The sequence below is a fragment of the Capricornis sumatraensis genome, chromosome 3, assembly GCF_032405125.1.
Source record: "Capricornis sumatraensis isolate serow.1 chromosome 3, serow.2, whole genome shotgun sequence".
Taxonomy (NCBI): Eukaryota; Metazoa; Chordata; class Mammalia; order Artiodactyla; family Bovidae; genus Capricornis; species Capricornis sumatraensis.
The window spans coordinates 106493003-106514887 of NC_091071.1; the positions used below are offsets into that span (position 1 = coordinate 106493003).

General features: G+C 39.5%; 1 protein-coding gene across 1 annotated transcript in view; it reads left to right on the forward strand.

Moving 5' to 3' along the window:
• The window catches only part of ZRANB3 (zinc finger RANBP2-type containing 3), a 289988-nt gene extending 278365 nt beyond the window's left edge, over positions 1 to 11623 (forward strand). The window contains exons 19-22 of the mRNA XM_068969046.1: positions 5080 to 5190; positions 6207 to 6609; positions 9492 to 9623; positions 11508 to 11623. Coding sequence (XP_068825147.1) covers positions 5080 to 5190; positions 6207 to 6609; positions 9492 to 9623; positions 11508 to 11606 — 745 coding nt within the window. The 3' untranslated portion in view covers positions 11607 to 11623. The remainder of the gene's footprint in view (positions 1 to 5079; positions 5191 to 6206; positions 6610 to 9491; positions 9624 to 11507) is intronic.
• Positions 11624 to 21885: the final 10262 nt, after the last annotated feature.

A 21885-nucleotide genomic window follows, 5' to 3' on the forward strand; every position in this document is an offset into this window, starting at 1 on the left:
AACCGTAACTTTGGCTATACAAACCTTTGTTGGCAAAGTGATGTCTCTGCTTTTTAATACACTATCTAGGTTTGACATAGCCTTTCTTCCAATTTTGTGGCTGCAGTCCCCATCCACAGTGATTTTGGAGCCCCCAAAAATATAGTTTTCTTTCCAGAGAAACTATACCAGAGAGGCAGCCATCTTGGAAACATCAGGGTTAGTGGAGACAAAGAGAGAAGTGTTATGCTAGAAACTACACTCCCTAGGTCCCTGTATTGGCTCAGCTGCCACACCAACAGCCATATTTTAATTTAGAATAGGCAGGAGATGAGAGGAGTCATCTCTGAAAAGATGGACTAGCCTCAGAATGAAGACAAAGATATATTACTTTGGGGGAATTCTCCCAAAAGCAATAACTAGATCTCCCAGTGTGATTTTTTGTCTGCTTGTTTGCAGGTTATACCCAAGCTCAGAGGCTGCAGTCAGCTTTTGAGCAGCTCACTCTGAAAGCCAGTATCACCAGCCATTGTATAGGTTCCTAAGTGGGTTCCCACTTGTTGGAGGGCAGGCCTGATTCAGTTGGAAACCTGTGGGTTTAGAATACCAACTTTTCATCATATAGCCACAGCTGGTCAGGTCGGCAGCCTTGAGCCCAGCACTGTTCTCATTGGTGCAGCCACTTTCCAACTCACTCCTCTCTTATTGCAAAACTTCCATGGTGCATCTTCCACGACCATCCGCACCCCAGATCACTTCAGGAGACAACATTCTTCCTTCACTATTTGTCAAAATGGGGATTCACCGTAATCCGTTTGAGAGTTGGTATGTTTATGAACTTAGCAGACCTCAATGGAAAATTAAATATTGGTAACACAACTACGTTTGAAAAGTTGTCAACAAACCCACTATGAGGCTGGTTGATCTGTTTCTTGTAGTTTCCAAACATTTGTACTTAAACATCTCGTAGGAAAGCCAGAGGTTATTTTTAGTTCTTAAATCTCTGAATAAATTTCTCAGCATCTTTTAAAGTTACTGAATTAAGTTTCTAAGCTTTTAAACATTGAATAATACCAAAGGCAAGGCTTAATATCTCATTGCCCCTCAAAGCTAGGAAGCTTTTAAGTTCATTTAGAATCTGAATGATTGAAGAAATGGTGTGTGTGTGTGTGTGTGTGTGTGTGTGTGTGTGTGTGTGTGTGTGTGTGTGTGTGTGTAGGGCAAGTTAAAGAATACTAAAAGAATTCACTCTGATTCCTTTTTGCTTTAAGAAAGACACACAAGTAGAAATGCAAACATGTGAAAAGATAGTCATCATTCCTCTTAATAGGAGAAATTCAAATTTAAAGCTATAACAGCAGACCAGTCACCGTTAGCAGAGACGTTTTAACTGCTCTACCTTGTGCTAGTGTAAATGTGAGGGACTGGCATCCACTGCTGGTGGGGTCTATAAATTGGTAGGGCCTCCCAGGTGGCTCAGTGGTAAAAGATCCACCTGCCAATGCAGGAGATGCAGGTTTGATCCCTGGGCCAAGATGATCCCCTGGAGGAGGGCATGGCAACCCACTCCAGTATTCTTGCCTGGAAAACTCCTTAAAGGAATTTTTAGCAAGAGGTCAGAGGAGCCTGGCAGACTACAGTTCAGGAGGTCGCAAAGAGTCAGGCACAACTGCTGCTGCTGCCACCACCAAGTCGCTTCAGTCGTGGCCGACTCTGTGCGACCCCGTAGACGGCAGCCCACCAGGCTCCCCCGTCCCTGGGATTCTCCAGGCAAGAACACCGGAGTAGGTTGCCATTTCCTTCTCCAATGCATGAAAGTGAAAAGTGAAAGTGAAGTCGCTCAGTCAGGTCTGACTCTTCGCGACCCCATGGACTGCAGCCCACCAGGCTCCTCCATCCATGGGACTTTCCAGGCAAGAGTACAACTGAGCACTATATAAATTGGTACCAACCCAGAAGAGAACAATGTGTCAAAATCTATCCAAATTTAGAGCACCCAGGATCTTTGACTTAGCAAGTCTGCTTCAGGGAATTTATTCTACAGATAGTTCTTGTATAGAAAATAGGGATATTTGGGATAGGACTGTTTATTACGGCATTATCTGGGATAGCAGAGTCTAGAACAACCTAAATGGGCATTAATCAGAGACTAGTTAGATAATGAAATAACATGAAACCATTAAAAGTAAGAGAGATGTTATGGGGAGGGAGGTGGGAGGGGGGTTCATGTTTGGGAATGCATGTAAGAATTAAAGATTTTAAAATTAAAAATAAATAAATAAAATTAAACAAAATTAAATTAAAAAATAAAATAAAAGTATAGAGCGATCTTATGTGTGCTAATATGGAAAGTTCTCCAAGAATGTATCTTTAGGCAAAAAGAGCAAGGTGAAGATTAGTGTATATTATTCTACCTTTTGTTTTCGTTTTAATTTTTATTAGAGAATAGCTACTTTACAATGTTGTGTTTCTGCTGTACAGCAAAGTCAATCAGTTATATTAATACATATACATATAGCCTTTTTTGGATTTCCTTCCCACTTAGGTCACCACAGAGCACTGAGTAGAGTTCTCTGTGCTATATAGAAGGTTCTCATTAGTTATCTATATTACACATAGTATCAATAGTATATATATGTCTATCCCAGTCTCCCAATTTACCCCACCCCCTTCCCCCTCCCTTGGTGTCCATGTTTGTTCTCTACATCTGTGTCTATTTCTGCTTTCCAAATAGGTTCATCTGTCCATTTTCCTAGATTCCACCTATACGCATTTATATACGGTATTTCTTTTCCTGACTTATTTCACTTTGTATGACAGTTTCTCGGTCCATCTGTGCCTGCAAATGGCAGGTTTTTTCCTTTATATGGTTAAGTAATACTCCATTGTATATATATACCATATCCTCTTATCCATTCCTCTGTTAATAAACATTTAGGTTGCTTTCATGTCCTGGCTGTTGTAAATAGTGCTGCAATAAACACTGGCATGTATGTATCTTTTGGAGTTATGGTTTTCTCCCAGTATATGTCCAAGAATGGGATTGCTGAGGTCATATGGTAGTTCTATTTTTATTTTTTTTAAAGGAGCCTCCACACTGTTCTCCACATTCCCACCAACAGTGTGTGAGGGTTCCCTTTTCCCCATACCCTCTCCAGCATTTATTGTTGTAGATTACTTTTTGATAAACACTATTCTGATCAGTGTGAGATGGTATCTCATTATAGTTTTGATTTGCGTTTCTCTAATTATTAGTGATGTTGAGCATCTTTTCATGTGCCTCTTGGCCATCTGTAGGTCTTCGAAGAAATGCCTATTTAGATCTTATGCCTATTTTTCACTGGGTTGTTTGTTTTTTTTGATACTGAGCTGCACAAGCTGTTTGTATATGTTGGAAATTAATCCCCTTGTTGGTTGCTTAGTTTGCAGATATTTTCTCTGATTCTGAGGGTTGTCTTTTCATCTTGTTTATGGTTTCCTTTGTCATGCAAAAGCTTTCAAGTTTAATTAGGTCCCATTTATTTATTTTTGTTTTTTAAAATAAAAAAATATAATGGAGAGTGACTGCTAATGACTATGGGTTTCTTTCTGGGGTTATAAAAATGTTTTGTAATTAGATAGTCATGATGTTACCGCCTTGTGAATATACTAAAATGCACTGAATTGTAAACTTTAAAATAGTAAATTTTATGATATGTGAATTATATGACCATAAAAATAACAAAGGAATAAATTAAAGGTATGCATGCTCCTGTGCTCAGTCGTGTTCAACTCTTTGCGACCCTGTGGACTGTAGCCCACCAGACTCCTCTGTCCACGGGATTTTCCCAGAATACTGGCGTGGGTTGCTATTTCCTCTTCCAGGGGATCTTCCCGACCCTGGGATCGAACCCATGTCTCCTGCACTGCAGGTGGATTCTTTACCACTGAGCCATCAGGGAAGCCCCCAAATTAAAGTTATACACCTTTACAAAGAAAAAATGAACTGTTTCTAAAAGGATGTATTGAAAACTGGCAAAAGATGTAGTTTGGGGAAGTGGGGAGAAAATGATGGGAATGGAAGGGAGGCTGATTATTACCACACACAGCAGTGTGTGCCTTTAAAATTCTGAAATATGCATTTGTATCACCTAATCAAAAATACCATACTTTATAGAAAGGGAATCTGTTAATTATTAAATATACTTTAACAATATAAAAGCAATTTAAAATTTTTTACCTATAAACTGTACAATTCCATTGTGATTTAACTTTGGTTTTATTGTCAAGTTACCAAATGAAGTATTTGAAAATATGAAGAAATGCATGTTTAGAGTAATTTTTAAAGGAAACTGCAATTTTTAAAGAAAACTGTAAACCACTCGAGAAACTAGGCCATGCTAATTAGAAGGAATTAATTGGGTAATTGCATTTCACGTACTTAAAATCCCCCATCACCTGTAACTGAAGTAACTTTCCTCTCTCCTTCCAGTCCCTAAACCATTATGTGGTATTGATAGTGTTGTGTAATAAGGTTCTGAATCCCTTGTCAAAAGTGGCTTTGTTTCAGTGGAGGATTCCATAAACCCTGTATGAGCTGATAATAATGGAAACCACCTTGAGATTATACACAATATGATTGAACCTGATTAAAGAGAATAACTTTATCCAAATACGATGATACACTATTATAACTGATTAAGGTGATATGAGGAGCCTTGAAGAGAAGGCCAAGAGGTAGGTAAAAATGCAGTTAGAGATGTTCTGCATGGCTTGGCAAGCAGTTTACCTACAGCTGCCAGTGATACATGAATTTGATCATTTCTTATTCCCACACCCACTCCTTTTTTCCCACGAGTGAAAACTGGTCCAAAGGATATTGACTGACTCTTGAATTTCTTAGAAAAATAAATCTTCAGAAAACTTATTTGGCACAAAGAGATGTGTTTACCACACATGGAGACCAGTGTAGAGGAAGAAACTCCCGTTCCCTAATTTAAGTATTAGCACGATGAATAGACTTATATATTCCTTTTTCTCCTACTGCTTTTGCAAGGAGCAGTGTGAACATGAAATAGAGAAACTCTTAAAGGACATCCACTTCATGTGTAATTGTTTCAGATATATAACGAAAGAAGATGTTGCTGCAGCCTCGATGGACAAGGTGAAGAATGACGGGGGGCATGTCCGACTGATCACAAAGGGGCCCAGGCCAGGGGACCCTTCTACAAAGTAAGAGGTTTTTTACTTGTCCGGCATAGTGATACTAAGACTCTTTCTTTACATGAATGTATTCATTTCTGTAACAATAGTTTACCTCTGTGTGACCACTTTACACATTAGAAAAAGCTTTCACAGTGTAATAGCTCTTCTGTCCTAGCAACTCTGCGAGGCTCCTGATGCCCTTATCTTAGAAATTAGAGATCAAGAAGGTACCTCATGCCAAGTGGGTTATATGACCTGCCCCAGGCTACCAGATACTAGTACTGAGGTCCAATCTGGGCTCTGGCCCCCAGTCTTGAGTTCTTTCTATCATAAAAAGTTTTTTTTTTTTAACACTTCTAACAGCAAAGTAGCTATTGTAACTCCCATGCAGGACTTTTCAACATTCTTGAATAATGTACCTTTTCCTTTAGTTTAACAAAGGAAGCTTATGTCCTGCCATGTTTCATCTCTAATTTTAATTCTATCAACTCCGAGTTTACCTGTAGGAGGCACATATGTAGCAAGTCTCCCGTTCTCATTTCTATCAGCACTGTTGGTTCCCTGGTTCTGTGACTGAATGGCTGTGAACAGTCTGTCTCCTGAAGGCCAGCAATATTCAGATGTTCATGGAAATCTTGGTGATGGCCTCCTGGTCCTAATGAAGTGTGTGACCCAACACATTGAGTGAGCAGGGTGGCCTGTCTTTTCCCAAACTGAAGAGGCATTTTCTAACTTTTCATTTTCCATCTTCTCCAGACACCTCAGAGTCTGTGTAACTTGAAGACATCTAAGTTCCAAAGAGAGGCAGTGTATTTGTATTCAAATTAATTTTTCTGAACACACCATTCTTTCTTTTCCTTGATGTGTAATAGAGTGCTGACTAGCTATTAATATTTCATCTCCACAGTGAATCACAGAATCTGCATGCCCTATATTTACTGTTTGTCAGCACAGAAACTTTGAAGACCTTTAAATGAAGTAACAATGATTTAAAATAGAGTAAGCCTTAATTAATTACCTATTCAATGTTTTGCCCCTTCTAGAGAATTTCTTGAAGGTGGAGAATGTGTCCCATTTCTAAATCCCTGCACGGCCCAAGGTGATCTCATTCTGAAGGCTTCTACATTCAAAGGCTATTTGCAGGCTGTGGATAACGAAGGAAATCCACTTTGCCTTCGCTGTCAGCAACCCACTTGCCAAACTAAGCAAGAGTGTAAAGCAGATGCTTGGGATTCACGGTTCTGTTCTCTGAAATGTCAGGAGGAGTTTTGGATTCGATCTAATAATAGTTACCTGCGAGCCAAAGTATTTGAAATTGAACATGGTGTGTGTCAGCTGTGTAATCTGAATGCACAAGAACTCTTTTTACGTCTGAGAGATGCCCCTAAAAGTCAGAGGAAGAGTCTTCTGGATGCTGCCTGGGCCTCAAAGCTCCCGTTAGAACAGGTAAGTTTTAATCACTGACTGATAAAGACAGCATTGCACTGAGTGATGACTATTGACTCATTTTCCTCTTAAAACCTTTTTAATATGGGAATTCTCAGATACATTTACAAAAGCAGAATAATGAACCCACACACCTGTCACCTGACTTTACCAACATTTTGCTATTCATTTCATGTTTCCCTCACTTCGATTCTTCTTCTCTCCTGGAATTATTTTAAAGTAGATCTCATACTGCATTTCATTTCACCCTTAGATACTTTCATTATGTACCTTTCACAGATGAAGACTTTCTTTCTCCCTCCCCTTTGTCTTTCTCTTTTAAATATAAACCCATAGCCCAATATACATAATCACATCCAACATAATTATAATTCCAGTTACAATAAGTCCATGTTTGGTTTCCCAGATGATCACAAAAATGCCTTTTTAAAATTGCTTTGTTCAAATTAGGATCAAAATATGACCTGCACATTGGATTTGGTCACTATACCTCTTATGTTTCATTTAACCTGTAATATCACCCCTTCCCTTTTTTTACACCACTGATTGTTGAAGAAACCGGGTCATTTGCCTGCGGGATTTCCCACATTCTGGATTTGTGTGTGGTCCACATTCTGGACCTGTATCCTCATGATGTTCTTTGACATGTTTCTGTCTTCCTGACTTACTGAATAATGGTTATAAGATCTACAAGTTTAATTAGATTCTTTTTTCCAACATTTTTTAATGTGACTATTTTTTAAAGTCTTTACTGAATTTGTTACAGTATTGTTTATGTTTTATGTTTCTATTCTTTGGTCTCAAGGCACGTGGATTCTTAGCTCCCCAACCAGGAATCAAACCTGTACCCCCTGCACTGGAAGGCAAAATCTTAACCACTGAACCACTAGGGAAGTCCCTAACTAGATTCTCATTAGATTATTTTGGGAAGAGATCTTAACAGATGGTACTTTGCATTAGGAGGCACTTAGGGTCTGGTCATTCCACTTTTCATGATGTTAATATAGAGTAAGAAGGGGTAAACAGATAATCCCTAAAATGTAATTCATTACAATGTGAAAGAAACTTATATTTGTTTATTCTATTGTAAAATGTAGTTTATTATAAAATACTCTTCTCAGCACAGTATTCTCAGTATCCACTTTGACTTCCAAAACTCAGTTGGATTTTCAGTGTTGTGATCCAGGCACCTCTAAACTTCAAACTAGAGCAAAACGTGTAAAATGTATGCTTCATTTTTAAAAATGACTCTACAAAAACATTGGATAAATTCCAGCAAAAATCTTACAGTTTTATTTACTTAGTATTGCTGAATTAACTAATAAGCATTTCTGCAAAGATGAAATAGCATGACTTTCAGAGCTAGAGAAATACACTATTCCCCTAACATTATCCAGAGCTCCTGAAAGATCTAGTCTAGTTGGTGAGCGGCATGTGACACCCATCCCAGAGACATCAGCCAGACTCCAGCTACTGTCTGCTGCCTCCATGTGGAGACTTCCAAAAGACACAAAGAAATGACGTATGGACGTCTAGAAGGCAGTCTGTCCAAGAATACAGGACGTAGCATACATCTAGACGAGGAGTGCTTAGACAATAAGCAGTGCCCAGGGCACAGATGGGGACGACCAGGGGGACACGGGGTGATTCTTTCCAGAGGTGAGTTTAGGACATAGAAAGCTGGCCCCAAGTGATTTAGAACTCTTGGGAAGAATAAAGAAGCACCTTCTGGATCACAAAATGTCACAGTGGAGACTGCTCAGCGCAAAAGATTTGGTTACAAACGAGACGACCAAAATGGATGTTTTTTTCCCTTAGAGTATGCCACTTGCTTTATGCACAAGGCTGCCATATGACATTGCCTCTTAACAATGCCAACCTCAAAAATAAAAATCAATATATATCTTCTAACCAAAGTTGGGAAGTTCAGTGTAGAAGAGGGAAAATCAGTCCATCTACAGTGGAGTTCAGGTAGACCATTTACTGCTCCAGTTTGCTGCCTCCTCGGGCTGCGCTCTTGGGCCAGACACTGTTAAGGTCCCTGTGCTGTCTGAGGGCCTGACAACTTTCCTAAAGCACTTCAGAGATGTGTCACAGGTTCCCATGGCCAGCAGCCATGAAGTTGATTGTAGAGTCTTCCTTGTTCAAGACCAAGGAAATAAAAACCACTTGCACACTAATCTTTGTCCCATTTAAACAACTCTATGTACACTGCTATGCTGTGAGCTGTGACCTCAGATCAAATGCTAAAATAATACCAATTAAATGTCAGTCATCACTGGTTAAATATAAAGTGTGTCTACAAGGACTGGCCTAGGTAATGTCTACTTTAAATGAATATATTTGTTTATTCCAAATATGCAAGTTACAGAGGTTTGTTCTAGAAATTTGATGCCAGTCCATGTAACTTAGGAGGTTCTCAGGTAATTGCAAAAGTTCTAGATGATCACTATTAAACTGTCACTGGTACAAGTAGGCATGCACTTAGGTCAACAATTAAAGACTTGAGTTCAGTAATACTCAGAAGTTTTCCATTTCTAATCTTTTTATCAGTTTTGTTTTAGTAACTATATAAACTAGTTCAAAGGTACATAAGCAACTGATTTTTCCCAATCTGTAAGGAGGCTTGATATTTTATACTTGATTGTAATTTTTTCAAAATGGGTGTGGGTAAGGGAGGGGGACCTTTTTCAGAGACATATTTTTTTTATTGCTTTCAAATTGCTAACCTAGAGAGTTTTTCTTTCTCACAATAAAAGCTATAAAAAACCACCCTAATGTATTTTTCCCTGTGATTTTGCTGTGTAAACATGATGGCACAATTCAGAACCAACAGTTCCCACAGTATGTTGAAAACTGCTGATGCTGTGTTCTTATTACAGCTTAATGAAATGATAAGAAACCCAGGGGAAGGGCATTTCTGGCAGGTGGACCACATCAAGCCTGTGTCTGGTGGAGGAGGGCAGTGCTCCCTGGACAACCTGCAGACCCTCTGCACAGTCTGCCACAGAGAGGTCAGTGATGCCTGCAGACACATCTGACTCCATACTAAGACAGCTAATTGGAAATTGTGCATACAGGTGTGGAGGATTATACGGATGAATCTATATGGTCTGGGATCTGAGATGTGTTTTATTCTTTTCATTACCTACCACTTGAGTTTTTTCTTGAGGTCTATGCAAGTTCTCAGTCACAGATGAAAAAGAAACTGCTTCCCTTTCGATTTATTCTAGGACCAGGAAATTTTCACCACTACCTAGAAGAAAATGAATACAACTTACATATTGCACAGTTTTGAGAAGACCCAGACCCTCACACTGGAAGTTCAGTGAATTGGGACAGTGGCATATGTTTGCATCTGCAACTAAATATGTCCTGAAATATCTGAGAACATGAATAAATTATCTCTAGGACCAACTCAGTTCCACATACAGGCATTACACTGTTGACCTAAATATGAAACCTATTAATCTTGGTACATCTTGGAGCAATTACCTAGTGCTTAAAATGAAAGGAAAAGAATAACATAATATGGTCTGTCAACTAGGATGAATTTTTAACAGGTAGTTAAGCAAAAGGTCGCAGGATCTACCTGTTAAGATATAATCTTAGAAAGCAGCATACATTTAATGTGCAACTTTGTACCCAACTTTTTTTCCACTTATGGCAAAATTTAAGCATTTCCCCACGTTCCCATGATAAGCATTCAGTGTTTATCATCTAAAATGGCTGCATATTCGTCTACTGACTACATCTCTACTGTAATTAGTTACGCCACTCCCATCATGATGAACACTGAAGTTGTTTACATTCTTTAGTTCATATACACAATGCTGCCAACCACATTTTTTTGTATACAAACTATTTTTTACATTTCGAGGTTGTTCCTTAAGATACTCAGTTGTAAAATCATTGAGTCAAGTTTTAAGATTTTGAGTCAAGTTTTGAGACTGCAGGAGATGAATTTTCGCCATGCTGTTTTCCAAAAGGATCGTACTCAGATATGCTCCTTCGATCCTGGTGGTGAAAAGTGCCTGTTTAACTGCACTGGTATTGCTGCTGTGGTGAAAAAAGAATTATTTTGTTTACTTGTAATTTTTTCAAAATGGGTTAGGTAAGGGGGAAAAAAATCTTTTTCAGAAACATATTTTTTATTGCTTTCAAATTGCTAACCTAGAGGCTTTACTTTAAAGACCCTGATATTTATAAAAATGCTAATCAACTGTATTTACATTTTGAGAATTTTTCAGATCCTTTGCCAGTGTTCATATCATATGAGCACTTTCTTAGCCTCTTTTTAATATTTCAGATTACTGAATTTATTCACAAATTTTATTGTGTAAAAATTATGTAAATGCCTTTTACATAAATAGGATCATGTCATAAAAAGGGCTTTGTTTTAGTTGTAACCTTTTTTTCCTCTCCGTACCCCTTCTACCTGGATAACTTCACACATGCATGGACTTCAGTTGGGCAAAAGGTCATTTGATTTCTCAACTGTGCAAACTGCTGGCACAGTCAAGATCTGTAAGAAAATTAAGATACAGCAAAACAGAATGCTGTGCCTTCTTGTAATCACCTTTTTAGAGTCTCATGAAAAATGTTATTTATATTAGCAAACGAATCCAATTCTGTTCTATCTCATTTTGTTTTTTTGCACTGGCTTGGCTGTTAGGTTGGGAAAGGCTTTCAAGCCCAGAGAACAGGAGGTAGGTGGGCCCTGCACACACCTAGACCTCAGAGTTATTGGCTTAGTAACCCTACTAAGGGCAAAGCACTGGTACATGAGTGTGGTGATAATGTATGTTTTTTTCAGAATTAACAGAGTTTTTGAGTTGCTATAGCCAGTACTTTAATTCTAACATGTGTACACATGCATTACTTTTTTTAACTTTTAGAGAACTGCCCAACAAGCCAAGGAAAGAAGCCAGGTGAGAAGACAATCTCTAGCATCAAAGCATGGATCAGACATCACACGATTTTTGGTAAAGAAATGAAGCATAAACATTTTTAAATGGATGACATATGGTTTGTATGTGGAGAATTCACCAAATATTTTTTGTGCTTGTCTAATATTTTAAAAGTGAAAAATTTCAAAACACAAATCAAGAATTCATCTTCCCTTTTAATGTTAAATGCTTTTCATGTAATACTTTTTGAAAGTACTTAACAAACTGAAATACAATACTAAATATTTTTATGATCTTCTTGATATCCATTATATTTCAGTAAAGTTTTGTTAAGCTTTCAATTTCCACGGACTATACTTTAATCACTGTATTGTGCATAGATTGTTTTCGAAAAATATACCCAATTACTTGGAAAATGCTGCTGGGTTAGTATTGGTCATAGACTGCTAGATGCCAAAATGCAACATTGTAAAGCCATAAGGGAAATTTTGGAGGCAAAATCATTATTCAGGAATTCTAGACCAATTATGACCTCCTTGCTTAGTATGCAGGAGAGATTCTTGTTCACTAAATGCCTCCAAAATGAACCTGGGGTGCATATTTTGAGTGTTGTCTTTCTTTTATTTCTTAGCCAGTTGTCTTTATTGAAAAGATGCTTTTGAAAATAACCTAATTGGACCCATGGTGTTTGTGGACAATTCAGGGATTCTGGCTGAAGTAACTGTTAAAACGTGTTTTAAAAAACCAAAATGCCATTTAAACTTCATTTTTTAATTTGTCTTAATGCATAAAACTAGGCTTACTGTCAAAGCATTCTTTGTCTCAAGGTTATCATTTTCTGGTTTTAAAGTCCTATTTTATTAAAAGGGTATTCCTGAAATCTCTTTTAAAAGGGATGATGATGATGATAAAACACTTTTTCTAAAGTATGATCAGATGGAGATAAATATTTAAAAACTGCAAGGGTAACATTAAAATGTAATTGATACTCAGACATAAAAGAGTGATGATGAGAGAAAACCAAGACATAATCTGGCAATACGTCAGAATCATGAGAGAATCAGAATCAATATGTCAAAACTCACTAAGTACAGGGTCAAGGGAGAAGTACATTCACAAAAGGTCTGTTTGCAAATAGTTTGGATGTAACATTAGTTTGAGTACTCTTTAGTTTTAATTAGTAGCTTGTATTTCACAACATGGAGGACATATTTGTATAAATATTATACAGTCATTAATCTTCCAGAGTTTTTTTAAGTTTACAATATTTCATTGACATGATGTAACGCGTATTTTTAGTCGTGTCTGACTCTTTGTGATCCTGTGGACTGTAGCCTGCCAGGCTCCTCTGTCCATGGAAGTTTTCAGGCAAGAATACTGGATTAAGTTGCCATTCCCTTTCTCCAGGGCTTCCTGACCCAGGGATCAAACGTCTCCTGACCCACGTCTCTTGCACCTCCTGCATTGGCAGGCAGATTTTTTTACCTGTACCACCTGGGAAGCCCCTTGTATGAAATCAAATTTTACAGTTCATTTTTAAAACTACTTGGGCTTTCTTTGGCCTTCTTTCTGCTTTGCTGGTCAGGCTCTTTGCAGTTTTCTGCCTCATTGCCAGGGTAACCAAGGATCCCTCACAGCTGAGAGCTGAGAAGCCAGCATGCTACTTTTCCTCCAGCATGGGATATTTGCAAGTGAGGCTGGTCTAAGTAGGTCAGATTTGAGTGGAGCTTGCTCTTTAGATCAAACTAAAGTGGTAATTCTAGGGAGAAAATTCTCAGTGTGGGAACTATATGAGAGTTGGAGGTGAAATGACCCATGAAGATCATTTCTCTCTATGCCAGATTTCAAAATGCCAGTTAAAAATGCTATAAGAGCATCAAAACATTACAAATAGGGCTTCCCTAGTGGCTCAGAAGGTAAAGAATCTGCCAACAATGCAGGAGACCTAGGTTCAATCCTTGGATCAGGAAGATCTCCTAGAGAAGGAAATGGCAACTCACTCCAGTATTCTTGCCTGAAAAATTCCATGAACAAACGAGCCTGGTGGGCTATAGTCCACAGGGTTGCAAAGAGTCGGACACGACTGAGTGACTTTCACTCACTCACTCAGGATATATTTAACCAAGGAGATGAAAGCTTTGTACACTGACACTGCACGTCTTTGGTGAAAGAAACTGAAGAAGACACAAACAAATGGAAGAAATTCCATATTCCTGGATCAGAAAAGTTAATATTGTTAAAATAGCCATACTACCTGAAGCAATCTATAGATTCATGCAGTCCCTATCAAAATTCCAGTGGCATTTTCGAAGAAATAGAAAAAAAGTCCTAAAATGTGTATGGAACCAATAGCCAGAGCAATCTTGAGAAAGTAGAACAAATATACCATTTTTCTGCCCATTTTTTGATTGGGTTGTTTTTTCGATATCAAGCTACATGAGCTGTGTGTATATCCTAGAGATTAATCCCTTGTCAGTTGCTTCATTTGCAAATATTTTTTTCCTATTCTGAGGGTTGTCTTTTCCTTTTTTTATGGTTTCCTATGCTATGCACCAGATTTTAGGTTTAATTAGGTCCAATTTTTATTTTTAATTGTTATTACGCTAGGAGGTAGATCAAAAAAGATACTGCCGCAATTTATATCAAAAATTGTTCTATGTTTTCTCTAAGAATTTTATAGTATCTAGCCTTACATTTAGGTCTTTGGTCCATTTTGAGTTTTTTTTGTGTGTATGGTGTTACAGTGGGCTCAAATTTCACTCTTACATGTAGTTTTTCTAGCACCACTTAACGAAAAGGCTTTCTCCAATGTAAATTCTTCCCCTGCTTGTCACAGATTAATTGACCATAGGTAGGTGGGTCTATTTTTTTAATTTTATTGGATTGTAGTTGATTTACAATGTTGTTAGCCTCAGATGTACAACCAAGTGATTCAGTTATACATATACATATATATTTTCATTCTTTTTCAGATTCTTATATAGGTTATCACATAATATGGAGTTTCCTGTCCTATATACACTAGGTCCTTGTTTGGTTATCTACCTTATATATAGTAGTATGTAAATCTTACATATAATGTATGTTAATCTCAAGCTCCTGATTTATCCCTGCTCCCACATTTTCCTTTTGGTAACAATAAATTTGTTTTTTATATCTGTTAAGTCTATAAGTCTATCTGACCCCATAGATGGCACCCCACTCCAGTGCTCTTGCCTGGAAAGTCACATGGATGGAGGAACCTGATAGGCTGCAGTCCATGGGGTCGCTGAGAGTTGGACACGACTGAGCGACTTCACTTTCACTTTTCACGTTCATGCATTGGAGAAGGAAATGGCAACCCACTCCAGTGTTCTTGTCTGGAGAATCTCAGGGACGGGGGAGCCTGGTGGGCTGCCATCTACGGGGTCACACAGAGTTGGACATGACTGAAGCAACTTAGCAGCAGCAGCAGCAAGTCTGTTTCTATTTTGTAAATAAGTTCAGTTGTATCATTTTTTTAAATTAGATTCCACATAGAGTGATAGAGTGATATTGTATGATATGTCTATCTTATTTCACTTAGTATGATAATCTAAGTCCATCCATGTTGTTGCAAATGGCATTTTTTTTCTTATTTATGGATATATGGATATGAGGGGTATAGCCGGTGGGGAGGGGAGATGGTGGAGTGAACTGGGAAATTGGGATGGACATATATACACTACTATGTATAAAACACATAACTAACATACAGCACAGGAAATTCTACTCAGTGCTCTGTGGTGACCTAAATGGGAAGAAAATTTTAAAATGGGGTGATATGTGTATACATATAGGTGGTTCACTTTACAGTACAGCAGAAACTAACATTTTAAAGCATCTATACTCCAATAAAAATTTTAAAATAAGTTTTAGATTTTGCATAGCAAGGGAAGCCATAAACAAAACAAAAAGACAACCTACAGGTTGGCAGAAAATACCTGCAAATGATGCGACCAGCAAGGGATTACTTTCCAAAAACAGACAAACAGCTAATATAGCTTAATGTGAAAAAAAAAAAAAAAAAAAACATTCAAAAAATGGGCAGAAGACCTAAATAGACATTTCTCCAAAGAAAACATACAGATGGCCAACAGGCACACGAAAAGGTAGATGCTCAAGATTGCTCATTATTAGAGAAATCGAAATCAAAACTACAAAGAGGCATCACCTCAGACCAGTCAGAATGACCATCACCAAACAGTCTACAAACAGTGAATGATGAATGCTGACGGAGTGAGGAGAAAAAGGACCCTCCTGCACTGTTAGCAGTAATGTAATTGGTACAACCCCTATGAAAAACAGTATGAAGTCTCCTTAAACTAAAAATAGTTACTGTAATATCCTGGACATATATCTGGAAAAGACAAACTCTAATTTGAAAAATATACATATACCTCAGTGTTCACAGCAACACTATTTACAGTATCCAAGACATGTAGGCCACCTACATGTCCATTGACAGATGAATGCGTAAATAAGATGTGGTAAATACATATATACAAAGACTGTTAGCCATAAAAAGAAAATAATCTTATCTGCAGCAACATGGATTGACATAGAGATTATCATGTTAACTGAAGTAGGTTCAGTTCTGTTCAGTTCAGTTGCTCAATCGTGTCTGACTCTTTGCGACCCCATGAATCGCAGCACGTCAGGCCTCCCTGTCCATCACCAATTCCCGGAGTTCACTCACACTCGCGTCCATCGAGTCCGTGATGCCATCCAGCCATCTCATCCTCGGTCGTCCCCTTCTCCTCCTGCCCCCAATCCCTCCCAGCATCAGAGTCTTTTCCAATGAGTCAACTCTTTGCATGAGGTGACCAAAGTACTGGCGTTTCAGCTTTAGCGTCATTCCTTCCAAAGAACACCCAGGACTGATCTCCTTCAGAATGGACTAGTTGGATCTCCTTGCAGTCCAAGGGACTCTGAAGAGTCTTCTCCAACACAGTTCAAAAGCATCAATTCCTCGGCGCTCAGCCTTCTTCACAGTCCAACTCTCACATTCATACATGACTACTGGAAAAACCACAGCCTTGACTAGACGGACCTTAGTCGGCAAAGTAATGTCTCTGCTTTTGAATATGCTATCTAGGTTGGTCATAACTTTTCTTCCAAGGAGTAAGCGTCTTTTAATTTCATGGCTGCAGTCACCATCTCCAGTGATTTTGGAGCCCCCCCAAATAAAGTCTGACACTGTTTCCACTGTTTCCCCATCTATTTCCCATGAAGTGATGGGACCAGATGCCATAATCTTCGTTTTCTGAATGTTGAGCTTTAAGCCAACTTTTTCACTCTCCACTTTCACTTTCAAGAGGCTTTTTAGTTCCTCTTCACTTTCTGCCATAACGGTGGTGTCATCTGCATATCTGAGGTTATTGATATTTCTCCCAGCAATGTTGATTCCAGTTTGTGTTTCTTCCAGTCCATATCACTTATTTGTGGAATATTTTTAAAAATAATACAAATGAACTTATTTACAAGACAGAAATAGACTCACAGACACAGAAAACAAACTTATGGTTACCACAGGGGCCAGTGGGGAGTGAGAGGAGATAAACTGGGAGTTTGAGATTAACATATACACACTGCTATATATAAAATAGGTAAACAACAAGGACCTACTGTATCGCACAGGGAACTACGCTTAATATCTCATAATAACCTATAATGGAAAAGAATCTGAAAAAGTATATATACTGTGCATATATATAACATATTAAGAATATATGGGCTTCCTTGGCAGCTCAGCTGGTAAAGAATCCACCTGCAATGCACGAGACCACGGTTCAGTTCCCAGGTGGGAAGATCCCCCAGAGGAGGGCATGGTAACCCACTCCAGGATTCTTGCCTAGAGAATCCCCATGGACAGAGGAGCCTGGCGGGCTGCAGTCCTTGGGGTTACACAGTTGGACACGACTGAGCAACTAAGCACAGCACATATTAAGAATGTGTATGTATAACTGAAACATTTTGCTGAATCACTAACACAACATTGAAAATTAACTATACTTCAATAAAATAACTTAAAAAGAAAATACAATATTGTATATAGAGAGGCTCCCAACTCCCAAACACCAAAATATATTAGCAAATAATAAGACATATTAGGGGAGAAACAGACAACACTGCAATAACTGTAGGGGACTTCAGTACCTCGCTATCACCAATGGATAGATCATCCACACAGAAAATCAAAAGGAAATGTTGGAATTGAAGCACATGTTGCAATAAACTGACTTAACAGATATACAGAACATTCTACCCAACAGCAGCAGAACACACATTCTTCTCAACTGCACGTGGAACATCGTCTAGGACAGATCACAAGATAGACGACACACACAAAAATGTCAGCAAATTTATGACAGATCATGCAGCTGTTTTTTCCGAACATAATAAAACGAAACAAGAAAATAAGAGAAAAGTGAGACTGTCTACACATATGTGGAAACTAAAAACACACTTCTAAACAACCCCTGGGTCAAAGAAACAAAACTGGAAATGAAAAATTATTTCAGTCCAAACGAAAACGCAACATACTGAATATTGTAGGATGTAGCAAGAGCAGTTCTCAGAGGAAAGCGTACAGCAAACATTCATACAGTAAGAGATTAAAGTAAATAAACAACCTGATCACTTCATGGGAAATCGATGGGGAAACAGTGGAAACAGTGTCAGACTTTATTTTGGGGGGCTCCAAAATCACTGCAGATGGTGACTGCAGCCACGAAATTAAAAGATGCTTACTCCTTGGAAGAAAAGTTACGACCAACCTAGATAGCATATTCAAAAGCAGAGACATTACTTTGCCGACTAAGGTCCGTCTAGTCAAGGCTATGGTTTTTCCTGTGGTCATGTATGGATGTGAGAGTTGGACTGTGAAGAAGGCTGAGCGCCAAAGAATTGATGCTTTTGAACTGTGGTGTTGGAGAAGACTCTTGAGTCCAACCAGTCCATTCTGAAGGAGATCAGCCCTGGGATTTCTTTGGAAGGAATGATGCTAAAGCTGAAATTCCAGTACTTTGGCCACCTCATGCGAAGAGTTGACTCATTGGAAAAGACTCTGATGCTAGGAGGGATAGGGGGCAGGAGGAGAAGGGGACGACCGAGGATGAGATGGCTGGATGGCATGACTGACTCGATGGACATGAATCTGAGTGAACTCCAGGAGTTGGTGATGGACAGGGAGGCCTGGCGTGCTGCGACTCATGGGGTCGCAAAGAGTCGGACATGACTGAGCGACTGAACTGAACTGAACCTTACACCTCAAGAACTAGAAAAAGAACAAATTAAGTCCAAAAATTAACAGAAGGAAGAAATTAATAAATATCAGAAAAGATATTAATGAAATATAGATCAGAAAGGATCAACCAAAGTAACTGGTTTGTAAGCTAACTAAGGAGAAAACAGGGAAGACTGAAATAAAATGAGATATGAATGAGCTGTATCACCAAGGTGAATGGTTCCAGAAGGGGCTAGAGTCTACACAAGTCACTGGGGTTTGTCTTCCATTTCAGAAGCAGCAAGACTTTTCACACTCAATCTAGCAAGGAGCCCACTACTTCTGAATAACAATGCTGGTAGCAGCTCAGCTTCCCTTTACAACCCTGAAGATCTTTCTCTGTGGGGATGGACTTGTAAGCCCCAGGTGCTTCAGGGAAAGTAATTTATAATTTTGCTTAATGAGCAAGACAAAACTTCTGCTTTTTTTTTTTTTTTTAAGATACCTAACCCAAGATGGTAAACCTCCGTAAATGCAGGTTAAAACCATAATAAGATAACTATTTCACATGCATTTAATTGATAAAGAAAAAAAATTATCTTTGTCAGTACTGAGAGCTAGCAAGAATATGCAGTAAAAAGAAGTCTCATTCAGAACGAGTGGGAGTATAGATTAGTTCAGCCACTTTGGAAACAACATGACATCCTCTAATAAAGCTGATGACGCACACCCCTCACCAGGTACATACACTGGAGAAACTAGGTGTGGACGAGGAGTGGTCCCCAGGATGTTCACAGAGCCCCGTTTAAAATAGTGAAACCTCTTGGACCACCCAAATATTTGTAACAGAACACTTGATAAACTGGAAATATTCCACAACAAAATAGTACACAGCTGTGAAAATCAGTGAACTTCGGTTATGCACATCAACATGAGTGGTTCATAAACAGAAACTACAAGCAAGTCAGGAAGACTACACACAGTTTTTGCTATACACACAAAACATAAGGAGTACAATGAGACTGTAGAACACATTCCTATGTGGTGAAAGTACAAGGAATAGCAAGGCGTAGCTAACAGGAAACTCAGAGTGAGTGGTTAAATTTGGGGGGTGGAGGAAAGGGCACGCGATCAAGGAGGGGACACAGGAGCCTTTCAATGTTCGAAAATGCTCTCCTTCTAAAGCCAGGTTTCAGGTTGCAAGTGATCATTAGCATTCTTTGTGCTTTTTAACATACATGTTTGGAATCTGATCTAGTTCATAGTAAAAATGGTACCTGGCTTAGATAAAAGAAATAACAGTAAATGTACTTTTTGTCGACTCTTCCTTTTTTTTTTTTAAAGTGGAATAATCCTATATAGTGCAAAGGTTCAATGGATTAAAGGAAGATACAAGTAAAACACGGTCCATGCCCTTCAAGATTCTGCAACCTAGCAGAATCAAAGAGCTTTTATATTTGTTGTATAACGTGTCCTGACAATCACAGCAGGCCTCCTCTCTACTAGCAGGAGGTAACTCATTGGATTAAGCATAAGGCTGTGAAGAGCCGGGCAAATGTATTGGAGGTGGCCTGCAGGATGGGGTGTATAAGGAAGGGACCTGATCAGCTGGTGAGGTGGATGACTAGATAGAAGGGTGGGTTCCCAAACAGCAGGATTTCTACGATAGGTTTCACCTACTGCACAGCTTTGCTGTAAAGCTGCCCTGAATGTTAGGAATGCTATGGCAAACGAAAGGCAGACACCATCTCATTTTGCCACGTGAATGACTGCTTACCCTGTTCAGAAGTACTTGGTGGCACAGAGGTATCTCCAAGGAGCATCATGCGCTTACCTACCTGTAGGTGCTGGGACCTGCCCAGGGGCTCTTTCCACCCTCCTGGGTGCCTCCTTCTCATCCTGACCCTGATCCTAGGTCTGAGTTCAGGAAATTTACATACCGTTTTCCTGGTGTTAAACATGACACTTCTGTAGAAGAATGCCTAGTGGACATTTCCCTGAGAAGCTTCCTGCCAAGATCCTCACTTGCTCCTCAGACCCTCATCTCTGCCAGCAGCCCCATGACAGGATCTCTGGAAAAGGCTGTTAGGGAAGGTGTTCGCTGAAAGGGCTCATGAAGTCCTTCCCAGGGTGGCCCACCCCAGTCCTCACGTAAAATACTTGCCTTGGATGTTGTCCCTGAAGGATGGACATATCCTGGGAGGAAGGCCATCCCTCCTGAGCTCCGGGAGATTTCAGCTTTTTATATACATCACTGTTTTAACCTAAGCTACAAACAATAGAAGAAGTCTCCATGAGGAACAAGCCAAAACACTAATTTTTGGTTGGCACTTACCTTTGACACTCAGGGACTGGTAGCATCCACATACCTAGAGAGGGACAGTGGGCATATCTTCCCAGGACCGTATCTCCAGGCTTGCCTCCTCTGATCCCCTCCACATGACCACTGAGGATGGTCGTTATAAAACACCAGTGGGATCAGTTCCCTTGTTTTCCATTATTAATCACTTTAGGATACTCACACCAGCTGCCCTGTCAAAAAAACAATCCTAAGTGGGCTTCCCAGGTGGCTCAGCTGGTAGAAAATCTGCCTGCAATACAGGAGACCCTGGTTCGATTCCTGGGTCAAGAAGATCACTGGAGAAGGGAAAGACTACCCACTCCAGTATTCTTGGGCTTCCCTTGTGGCTCAGCTGGTAAAGAATCCGCCTGCAATGTGGGAGACCTGGGTTTGATCCCTGGGTTGGGAAGATCCCTTGAAGGGAAAGGCTACCCACTCCAGTATTCTGGCCTGGAGAATTCCATGGACTGTATGGTCCATGGGGTGGCAGAGTCAGTCACGACTAAGCGACTTTCACTTCACAGGTGGCTCAGTGGTGAAGAACCTGCCTGCAATGCAGGAGACACAGGAGAGGAGGGTTTGATCCCTGTGTTGGGACGATCTCCTGGAGGAGGGCATGACAACCCACTCCAGTATTCTTGCTTGGGAAAATCCCAGGAATAGAGAGCCTGCTGGGCTGCAGTCCATGGGGTTGCAGAGTGAGACATGACTTAGCAACTGAGCACGCACACACACACAGTAGCCTCACGAGAGACGGCTCATTCTTCTCTGCCGAAAGC